At 44.7% G+C, this 11896-nt stretch overlaps 1 protein-coding gene across 1 annotated transcript in view; it reads left to right on the forward strand.

Annotated features, from left to right (window-relative positions):
- Positions 1–11006, forward strand: part of Aak1 (AP2 associated kinase 1) — a 156353-nt gene extending 145347 nt beyond the window's left edge. Inside the window, exon 17 of the mRNA XM_041633336.1 lies at positions 3955–11006. Coding sequence (XP_041489270.1) covers positions 3955–5081 — 1127 coding nt within the window. The 3' untranslated portion in view covers positions 5082–11006. The remainder of the gene's footprint in view (positions 1–3954) is intronic.
- The last annotated feature ends 890 nt before the right edge of the window (positions 11007–11896 follow it).

The following is an 11896-nucleotide window of genomic DNA, read 5'->3' on the forward strand; positions in this document are numbered from 1 at the left end:
ATGGCAAGAATATATTTATGCCCAGTGAGAAATGCTTTCTTTTATTCTGCCTGGCATCCAGTTGTGGGCTTTCCTGCTGCCTAGCATAAGGGATAAGCAGATGCTCAAGCTCATGATGAACACTAAAGGTTGTGGGAACTACAGTCTACTGAGACCGTGGTTCCTGTGTGTGGTTCTGAGTCACCAAATTTCACTGATGCCGTGCATCGCATCAGGGTGCTTTTCAGTCTGCGTGTATGAGACACCCGAGCCGTTACTTCAGAACTGCGGCAAGAATTTGTCACTGATGTTTCCTGTCGCCATTATTTCTGTTACAGTGTAGACATACTACACTAAAGAGTATCCAGCCTGAAATTTAAATTTCAGATTTGGGGCCAACCAGATGACTCTTTGGGTAAAAGTGCCTGTGCCAAGCCTAATGACCGGAGATGGAGCCCATGGGGTGGAAGGAGAGGATTGACTTGTGCAAACTGTCCTGTGACCTCTACTTGAGAACTGAGGCACTTGCTTATGTGTGCACACACAGTAATAACAATTTTTTTTCTAATCTTAGATTTTGCTTCTCTAGAGAGCACTCTGATGACCTCACTGTCAGTCAGATAGCATTTTTGGGGTCAGTCATCCTCAAGAATGCCATACTTTGACTTCTGGGATAATTCAGGGGATGGCAAGGATAATTCCCCAGGGTGTGCGAGTTCTACTGAAATTTGTGTTAACTTACTCAAAATGGAGCCAGATGGAGTCATTTCTAGAAGTTTTGAAAACAAAAGGAGACATAATCCAGTCTGAGGGAATTATAAGAGAATGCCTTATGATGAACAGAAGCCTTGTACACTCTGAGGCCAAGTCCTGGACTAGGAGAACAGGCTAGTTTTTATTTTTAAGTTCTTTGCTTACAAAGTATCTGCTGTGGCTGTCATTGATAGCCATGTAACTCGACCAAGGCATGAGGGTAAGTTGGGTAGATCCCTAGGAGGCGGGCTGCTTCAGAGGTAGTCTGCCATTGGCTCAAGGCCCTTTCACTGCACATTCATACACTAAAGTGAGTGACAGCCATACCTTTCACTGCCAGAAAGAGTTATGAATCTTCCCCGAACTCTGTTGTTTCCCCGCTGCCACCATCAGGCCTCTCCGGAGTCACCTAGGCATGTAGGGCCTCCATATTCTTTAGTATTTCTTTGGCCATCAAAGTGCTAGGCCTGGTCACTCTCCCTTAGTCACACTTCACCTCCAAGAAAGGTTGGGAGACAGGCTTTTCAGGAAAGCCCCATTAGATGCGCTTTTCCAGCCTGAAGAAGATTCACAATGAGATGGAGGAAATAGCTGTGATCTTTCTTTTAAACAGTGAGAGACTGGTGCTCCCTTCAGACTTGATGTTGTGGTGTTTTATAACTCCAACCTTTTTTTTTTTTTAAAGCAAGTTCTCACTCTGTAACTGACTGTATAGATCAGGCTGTTCTCGGCCATACAGAGATCCATCTTCCTTGGCTTTCTGAGCGCCGGGATTAAAGCATGTGCCACCACACCCAGTTGATTCTGAACTTTGTTTCAGTTTGTTTGTTTGTTTATTTTTTGAGACAGGGTTTCTCTGTAGCTTTGGTGGCTGTCCTGGAACTAGCTCTTGTAGACTAGGCTGGCCTCGAACTCACAGAGATCTACCTGCCTCTGCCTCCTGAGTGCTGGAATTAAAGACATGGGCCACCACCACCACCCGGCTGATTCTGAACTTTTAAAAGCTGTTGGTATTTTAAATATAAAATACCTTACTATTCACTTCAAAATTTAAAGGGATCCTAAGTTGGTGGATTTTCTCCTGGGTTCTTGACTCAAAGCCTACTACTTGACAGAAGCAGTTTGCATGGGGTGGGCATGTTCTTTTTGTCCCATTGTGACTACCTCATAGTTCTCAGAATGTAATCTAGCATTGAAGGCATCAGGCCCTGGGTCTCTAGGGAGATAGATGCCATTTGCAGTCTGTACATGACTTGGTTTGAGTGAATCCAAGTTCAGTTCCTTCAAATCACTGACTACAGTAAAAGCAGTGTTATTATCAAATTGGTCTGTATGTTACCAGGAGTCAGCACTGGCTTCACTTAACTTTATCCCTCTGTGTGAAAGGTGGCTTTGCTCTACTGCACAGCCGGTGTAAAGCAATAACATTGAGGTAGGTTTGGAAAGGAGAGGAAAATGTACCTTAGTTTTGTCAACGGAGGCTGTGGGCTAACATGTAGAAGAAGAAATAGCCTGTGGACTCTCAGGAGTTTCTTACGTTTCTTGATGAGTTTTATTTTGAAAATTAGTGGTTCTTTCTTTCCCCCCTTAATTTAGTTCCCTCACAGAAGTTGTTAGCTGGGTGTCTCTGAGATCAGTCTAATCTCAGTTCTCTTGCTTGGGAAATTAGGGTTGTGCCCATATACGCTGTGAGCGAGCAGGAGGTTTTCATTCTCTTCTGGTTTCTGTATCAACACTTGACTACATGCATTAGACTTACAATGCAAGGAAACGTCATTCTCTTCAAAATCACATTTTTCAAATATTATTTTAAAAGCCACACTGTACCAAACAATTCAACTTAAATTTTGAGTTCAGAATTTATTGTGTCCAAACTATTAGAAAAGGAAATAACAGCAAGGGGGAAAACCTTCTAGAAATTTTTTATTGTCAGCTGATTAAAATGAAGCACTTCTTTAAAATTAGTTACAGGATTTAGGAAAATGGTATTTTTGTATATATACGTGTCTTTTTTCTTCTCTTTTTTCTTTTTTTTTTTTGAATAGTGCCTTTTAATAAAATGCTCAACCCCCTCTTTGTGTTCTCTACAGTGTAAATTCTCGCTAAGTAACTGGTTTTCCAATAAACCAACTTTGTGGCCCCTTCCTCTGTGCTGTGTGCTTAGTTGAAGCGAGAATGTTAGTAGAGGGCAATGCGTAGCAGAAATCCCTGCCTGGTAAGGTACTCACTGGAGGGAGGGGGCCCCAGTCGGGAGGGGATGTCCAATAGTTAGTATCCTGGTGGGTTGGGACATTCTGGTGGTATGTCTTTTTTGAACCCATAGTGAAATATATTTTGCCCTTTACACCCCACCCCACCCACCCTTTCTCTGGATTCTTCTTGCTTAGTTACATATGCCTTTTTCCTACCCTCTTGCTAACATGTGCCCAATGACATACTTCTAACCTGCTAATATTTCTTGGAAGGTAAGCTCTATTGCATTCTGATAATTGTCTATTTGATTTAAATGCCAGAGCACCCAGAGGCACCTCTACCTACATTACCACTTGGGCTAGGACATCGGAGTTTGATAGTATTTCTGCATAAAGAACTTATGGCAGATTTATTAATCAGAGACCATTGTTAACTTGGAACACTAAAAACAAAATTCTAGGGCCACTCCAGCTAAAGTTGATGTCATCTAGTATGACTCAGAAAGTACCCTCCATATTTGAATCAGGCACCAAGTGCTCTGTGAGCACTGCTTGCAGTGTGTCATCAAGTAAGCATGCATTTACTGACAGCCGTGTTCTGCCTGTCAGAGGGGCTGTCTTTCTGCACATGGAGTTCCGTTCATCCGCGGGCAGTGATTCTCCATAGCCCCAGACTGTCTGACTTATGTGGAGAGGAATGACTGAACTTGTTTCCGTTTGGCTCTGAGACAGGTAGAGCAGGTGTCTGTGCCTGGCCTGCAAGTAGGAGTGTTGCCTAGTTGCCCTGAATGTCTGTGTGCCTAACATTTTCACCTTTCCTGCTCATTGTGTCTATCATGATCCAAAGTGTGAGATGGTGGTTGTGACTTCAGTCTGTGTGCATTTACCTTGCTTGACTTTATTTTTCTGTTTTTCCATTTTCAACATCTATCATTTGATTCCACAATGTATCTTCCTCGGTTGACCATTAAATGTTCCGGAAGGTGTTGACCCAGCCTCCACATTAATTCTAAATTTTATGCTTTTCTAGGTCTCCAGAGAGAACCCAGTCCTTGTCCTGTAATTACTGTAGAGCACTTTAAAGAACCTGTGGGTGCCAAAGGCCTCGCCCTCTATCCAGATCCCTGCAGAATTTCTGGAACAAAGACTCAGAACACCCTAGAGTCTGACTCCTTGGCCCGAGAGGGCCCTTCCAGCAATAGCTCCTTCCACAGCAGCGAGGAGGAGGGCACTGACCTGGAGGGGGACATGTTGGACTGCAGCGGGTCTCGGCCTCTCCTTCTGGAGTCTGAAGAGGAGGATGAGAGCTGCAGACCTCCTCAGGGGAAGCTGGGAGAAGCCACCCTGTTCACTGAGCCTGGAGTGTCTGCTGAGCCAGAAAAGGGGGGACGAGGCGGGAAAAAGAGCCAGTTCTTGCCAGTCAACCAGCAGGCCTCAGATGGTCTCGGAGAGCCTGATGTCTTTGCCATAGCCCCCTTCAGGAGCTCTCTGGTTCCAGCAGATGACGTGGACATTTTCTCCAAAGCCCCTTTTGTCTCCAAGGGCAGTATAGCTCCTTCCCAGACAGAGGAGGTGGACGTGTTCTCCAGAGCTCCTTTTACCAAGAAGAGGAGCGTGGAGGAGTTACTGGCTGTGCAGGGCTCCTCACAGGATTTGCCGGTGCAGGCCAGCCTTAGTCAGCCCAGTGAAGGGCTCCTGCTTCCAGGCCGTGATAGAGCCATGTACCCCCCTGCCCAGGTGCAGTATCCTGTGACTGGCTTTGCACAGCAGGCCGGTCTCCCCTCCCACTCTGTCCAGGTGGCAGATCATTTTGACAGCAGCTCTCCCCGGGGATCTCCCCTGGAATCTGGGGGTCATCCTACTGACAGAAACAGAGGACTGCAGTTCCAGAAAGAAGCCTTCTCCGGGCCTATGGCTTGCAAGCCATTCCGCCCCCAGGCTTTATCCAAATATTCCCGACATTATAGCCCAGAAGATGAGCCAAGTCCAGAAGCTCAGCCCATCGCTGCCTACAAGATTGTTTCACAGAGCAATAAGCAGTTGCTAGCTGGCTCTGTGTCTGTCACATCTCTGTCCTCCAGGACTACAGAGCTGCCTGCTGCCGACCCTTTCTCTTTAGCGCCCTTTCCGTCAAAAGCAGGCAAACAGAAACCGTAGGCACGAGACCAGCCTGTGGCCTTCCTCCACCTACCCTACCAACACCTATCACACCACTCCTGGCTGGCCTTTCAGGGAGTAGCCGCTGTGACCTTGCAGTCCCAGCCTCAGAGCAGAAGCTCTTTAGGTTACACTTCCTGCTTTTGTTTATGCTCATTTCTGGACTTGTCGGCATTGCTGTTCCTTCATATAGGCATTCCACCTGCACTCTGAACTCTGGTTCTTCTCTGCCCAGACACCTTTTTAATCCAGGAATATTTTACCCCCTGGTAACAGGGGCTGTATTACACCACAGCTTTGAAGGCCAGCAGCTCCTATGGGGAGGTGCTTGGATCAAAGAGTCAAGATGAATCCCAGCACTCAACGATACTCTTGGAAGTATTTCTAGGAAGAAAAAAAAACAGCAGTATAAACCCACTGCACATCTGAAAAAGTCAGTCCTTGAGCTCCTCATTATTCACTCCTGTGGAGCCGCAGCTCTCAGGATTCTGGGATCTGTCACTGAGTCTATACGAGCCAAGCTGGCCTGTGTGCACAGATGTCTGGTCTTGATATGGCTCAGATTCTGTCACGCAGAAGAGCACACAGGTGGGGAAAGCTCACTCTGCCTTACCACAGTTCACTTTTTAGAGTGAAACCGCCATGCCTACCTCCATTATCCAATCATTTCCTTGTATTTGCCTGACTTGAACCTTGGCTTTATTTGCATTTTTTTTCTCGTGGTAAAATTGAAGTTGTTGGACCATATGGGGCAATTCTGTTGAAAATGAGGTTTCAGAATGAATTTTTAAAATTCCATTTACCTGGTTTTGAAAAATATCCAAAACTGGACATGGTATCTCATGCTTGTAATCCTAGTTCTTAGGAAACTGAGACAGGAGAATTACCACAAGTTAGAGGCTAACCTGGTCTTAATATTGAATTCCAGGCCACCATATCTCAACACCCTCTCCTCCCACCCAAAAAAGTCACTGGTCCTTCTGTTTTTCCCTGGCATCAGAGGAAGAGCATCTTTAGTATTGCAGTCACTGGGAATCCTTCCTGGGTACCTTTGTTATGAAATTCATTAATCAGGACCCTAAGCCACAAACTGCGTTACCTGTTTCCTCCCGCAAACTCTGCCATACACCTCTGTTGCCTCTAGAAGTTGAAAATGAGAAAGTGCTGGTCCGCTGTCCTTGCAGATGTTTAAATTAGCTGTTCCGTTCAGATGTTAAAGTAGAACAGACAGGTGACTGGCTGTGTTTTCAGAAGTGCGTTTTTATTTCTGGAAAGCTCTGACTCATCCCTGTGTTTTCATACCATTCATTTTTAGTGCCTTAAAAGAAAGCCCATGACTCTGCAGGGAGGTTTCTGCTGAGGAAGCCGAGTTTCATGGAGACAGCCTGCACCATACTCAGAGTGTGTGCTTACAACTTCTAGCATAGTTCCTCCTCTTGCTCGGGGAACTCTGGAGAGTTCATCAAGCTAGATTAGTGATAGAAAAATTGTTAGGAGCTGGGCATGGGAGCATACTCCTGTAAGCAGGAAAGGGGTTCAAGGCCAGCCTAGACTACCTGAGACACTGTCCCCAAAAATAAAAGAATTACTGAAAATTTACCCAGTAATGAGTCCTAAATGCCAGGCTGCACTTGTAATCATTTAGTTGTGATGTCCTTTAAATTTGAAAGTCAGGGTCTGGTTGTACAACTTGGTGGAAGAATACATGCTTTGTATGCACCATACCCTGGATTCTGTCCTCAGTACACCCAGAAATAATAGAATAAAGCCCAGGACTCTTGGCAGTTAACATAAGAATGGTTACTTTTTGCCTGGTGTGGTGGCAGGCACCTTAACCCCAGACCTTGTGAGGCAGAGACAGGTGGATCTCTGTGAATTTGAGGTCAGCCTTGTCTACATAGCAAGATTCAGGCCAGCCAGTGAGCGAAAGCTTGTCTTAAGAGGGTGAAAGGGAACTTTTGTTAGTACTTCTCTTTTTGGTATTCTCCACCTGTTTAAATGACAGGCAGTGTGTCAGGGTCCCCGCCCCCACCAGAAACCTGCCTTACACTTCAGTAAAACCTAACTATTCTCTCTAGCTATTTGCTTTCTCAGTTAATATTTTTGAATGTTTTGAATACTAGTGGATACAAACTGGTCTTTCTGTTAAATGAGTAGTTTGGGAATATATTTTGCAACCAATCTTCCCATACTTGTTTTCAGGAGAAGTCCTCAAAGGTGTCCTCACTTGATGTCACAAGCTCTTTCCAGGTTGCAGCATAGACCTGTAGACCCAGCTGCTTAGAAGGCTGAGACAGGACAGCCTGAGCCTAGCAGCTCAAGGCCAGCTTTGGCAACATACAAGGACCCATCTCATGAATAGAAATTTTAGAATGCAAGGTCAGCATCAGCTTTGTAACCGTGCTGCAGACTGTTCTAACTTTGATTACTGGATCACTCCATCTAATCGTACAGTCATTTTAATTCACAAGGTCCAAATTAGAATAAAATCATGCACTCCTTATTTTATATAGTTGAATCGTTTGTGAAGTGTGGGCTTGAGGCCTTTTTCATCTACTGAGTAGGAAGTCTACCTGTCGTCTTTTCCTCGGGAGTGAGTGTGACCACATGCAGCTTGTCTTCTCCTCTGGCACTTTGCGAAGGACATCTGACAAAGAGACTAGCCAACTCGTGAGTTCTGAAGGAAGAGTCTGGATTACAGGATCAGTGTGCAATTGAATGATCAGGTGTCCTGGTGGGATGCCATCCTGAGTGGAAATCTGGAAAGTTTGTTTCACGGGGAATTAGGAGTGCGTAAGTCTATGAATCAGTTGTAAATTGCCAGTGACCATACTCTAACAGTTTAATAATAAGGAAGAGGAACAGTGTCAATGAAGTACTGTACTTTGTTTTAATTTCCGCTGTGTGTTAGTCGCTTTGTATATTTCATAGGAAACACAGAAAGTTGTGAACTTTTGACTCAGTAGAAAGAGATGAGTCAGAATATCTTTAGCTAAAGCCTTAAGCCGCATCACGCACTAAGGAACTCCTGAATGATGTGGTAGACCGAGGACATAGCTCAGAGGTGGAGCCTGGCACAGTGAGCCTCTGGGTTCCTCCCTGTCAGCTGACTAATGAACACTGTTAACTGAGCTAACTTATGTATCATGGAAAATGGCTCACTAATTTCTTAGGCTTATAATACAGCTCTTTAGCACCAAATCCATGGTTTAGCGCCAAAAAAAATAAATAAATAAAAAGATAAGAAGTGAACATCTGTGGCAGGCACACCTACGATCTCAATACTTGGGAGACCGAGGCAAAACAATTGTGAGTTCAAATCAAGACCAGCCTGAGCAGCTTAGCAGGACCTTAATATTGAAATTTAAAGAGGGCTGGTTTTGTATTTAAGTGGTAGAATGCTTACCTAGCATGTGCAACCACTGGATTTACTCCAGTACCAGGAGACAAGAGAGAGCACACAAATTGTTCATCATGTGATGGTGAACAATCTAGCCATGGAAGTGAGGAAAGTTGGTTCTGAAAGCAAATTTTATTTCATACAGGTTGTTTTGTCTTGGCTCACTGGTAGGGTTGAAGGCCTACCTATGTACTGGTGCAGGCCCCAGTGTGTGTGTGTGTGTGTGTGTGTGTGTGTGTGTGTGCGCACACACGTGTGCTAACTGAACCGTCTTCTACTCACTAACCCATGTTGTATCTCAATTTCATCTGGTAACTGAGATCTTCTAAACATTCAACAGAATGCTGTCTTTCTGGCCTGTTGTATATTTATTAAGTGTTGGACCATGTGCTTGTCAGTGTTTTCAGCCACTCTTCACTGGTGCATAAAGTATTAGAGTGATCTGATGATAAGAAATTCTGTATTTTTATTCTGTAAATGAAAATAATCAAAACATGATCAGATTGTGAGATATGTATGCATTACTTCAAATAGGAAACGTAAGAGGAGGAAATGCAGTGCTGTCTCCCACAGGCATGGGGCAGCTTCCAGTGGAGTCCATTTGGGTCCCTCAACCGTAAAGAGATGTTGCTCCCTGCTGTGTCTTTTGCATTCAACCTTTAGAGCACATAGCAGTCAACTCCCAGACAGCTGCTGGTTACAGCATTTTTTTTTTTTTAAATGAGAATCAAACGTTTTGATGACAGGTAGTATGCAGGAGTCCAGCGGAAGAAGGTGGGAACATCTCGACACTTTCCATGGCCACCCTGTTTCCAAGCCTTCCAGTGCTTCACTAAAAGATTAAACACTGGGGGTTGTAAGTGAAATCATGTCATTTGAGTGATAACCTTTATCAATCAATATTTGTTCTGCTCTAACCACCAGAACACTTGAAAACCTAATAAAATATCACTAAAGAAAAAGTTTCAAAATGCTTAAGAATAAAAAGTAGTGTCTAGTTGTAAATTGTTTCTGTTCTGTTCCCAGAGGTCTTTGTGCTCCCCACTCCCCATTTCTACTCTCCCTTAATTTCCTCCCTCAGCTTTCTCCTATTTGACCCGACTAATGAGTGGGTCGTCACCTGTCACACTAGCTTGCGGTGGCTACTCTAAAATCTCATTTTAGGATTTGGGCCAGCCTTGACAATCTAACAGTGAAATGGTTCACCTTCCCCTAGAATCAAGGACAGAGGAAGGTTGGCAGGACCCAGTTTTCCTCTTTGGAGATGTAGCCCAGAGGGCGCTCTGCCCCCTGATCCTATATAGCTCTAGAATGAGTACATATGTGAGCGGACTCTAGAAGAGCAAAAATAGCTAAGTGCTGGTCATGGGGGCACATGCCTGTAATGAGGCAGGAGGTTCACTGTGAGTTCAAGGCCTGCTTGGGCTACATAGCAAGACCTTGTCTCAAAACATACACAAAGGCTAAATATTAACTACATGTGGCTTGTTACCTACAAAGTTTCTGTAACTTGTTATTCCATTAGTTTTGTCAGCTATAGTTCAGCAACCTCAACCTCTGGCTTAGGCAAGTGTTACACAGCCCTGAGTTGATGGTAAACATTACTTGTGCTGCCTTGTGGTAGAACCATGTATATATACACAAAGGGGATCAGATTCCCTTTGGCAAGGAATTTCAGAATGGTTTTTTCAGCATCAGTCAAAAATAGGTCATGGTTGGCTGATACCACATGCTTAAACTGCAAGGACCCATGTCCAGTCTCCAGCACTTTGACTCTGAGGTAATGGGAGACAGTAGAATATTTTCCTTTGGAAATGGTGTGCCTGCTGTGTTCTGCAAATCTACCAAAGATTCCTGTGTGAAGGGTTTCTCAGTGTCTGTGTGTGCAGACCTGCATCCTCCTGCTTCCTTCGCGGGGTTAGCTCTAGCCCTTCAGTTCATTATCTGAAGAGGGCTGGGGAGGGACCACAGGCAGCTGGCACCACAACTCAGTTCTCTCCGCCAAACCTCCAAATTTAGCATTGGAGTTGTTTGCATCTGTGGTGAGGGAGTTGACCAGCCATTGCTTGAGTATTCTTCCCAAGGAAGCGCCTTCTTGTGGGTGGCACTGGGAGGACAGTGGTGACCTGCACCACAGGGCCTGAAGATGTTATTTTGAATGGAACATTTGATGTCATTTTTAGGGAACAGAAACCAAATAACAGAGGCCAAGGACCATGCCTATTTCAAGGAGGGAAGGTGAGCACCCTCTGCTGGCAGTATTTGGAGTTGCTTGAGTGAGGATCTGTAAGCAGCCTGGAAGGAGTGCTGAGGTCAGCAGGTCTCAGGCATCCTCACCTTGCAAACAATCTTGGGGAAACCAGAAGGTCATTCCCAGCAGTTTTTGTAATGCCTGTCATTGCAGGCTGTTGGATTTATGTTGTTCTCTCTGGGTGTAATCTGTCATGTATCTGATAGTCTTTATGGATAATTGTTTGGGTTGTAAACTCCTATACTCTTTATTAAAATGAGCTTAATTAAGTGACTAAGTGGTGTGTTTTTTCTTAAGTGGGATCTTCCATGGATGAAAGGGCCCTAGGCACTTTTCATCAGCACAGCCTGGGATAGATTCTGATATTTCTGAACGGACACCAGTATTGGTACAGAGAAACTGACAGGAAATGAACCTAAGCCATTCCAAGCTCCCTGTCATGAGAGAGAAAGAACCTGTCTGCCTGTTTCCAACTGTGAAGAAAACAGTCAGAGTGATATCTGAACTTTCCTGAGCTGACTTAACAGGAGTCAAGAACTGGCGATATGCCGTGTCCAGAAATTGTGTCCACAATCCAGGGCCCCAGAGTTCTAGTGTCCACGAGTGAAGCCAAAGTTGCCCACATTTTCTGAGAACTTATCATCTAAATAGAAGCCTCCACCTGCTTCTGTGATTTCTTTGATCTTGTTGTGTAACCATGACTGGTCTGGAACTTAATATGTAGACCAGGCTAGCCCCAGACTCACAGAGACCTGCCTGCTTCTGCTTCCTGAATGCAGGGATTAAAGCCATGTGCCAGCACACCTGGCTAGTTTTATGATTTAAAGTTCTTAAGTGAGCCAGGCAGTGGTGGCACACGCATTTAATTCCAGCACTTGGGAGGCAGAGGCAGGCGGATCTCTGTGAGTTTGAGACCAGCCTGGTCTACAAGAGCTAGTTCCAGGACAGGCTCCAAAACCACAAAGAAACCCTGTCTCGAAAAACCAAAAAAAATAAAAAAAATAAAAAAAAATAAAAAAAAATTAAAGTTCTTAAGTGTTGCCTGGAGGCGGCAGCAACACACACTTTTAACCCCAGCACTTGGGAGGCAGAGGCAGGTGAATCTCTGTGAGTCAAGTCCAACCTAGTCTACAGAGCGAATTCCAAGACAGGGCTACACAGAGA

The sequence above is a fragment of the Microtus oregoni genome, unplaced genomic scaffold (genome assembly GCF_018167655.1).
Source record: "Microtus oregoni isolate MIOR12 unplaced genomic scaffold, Mior012 000002F_ref0000024, whole genome shotgun sequence".
NCBI lineage: Eukaryota > Metazoa > Chordata > Mammalia > Rodentia > Cricetidae > Microtus > Microtus oregoni.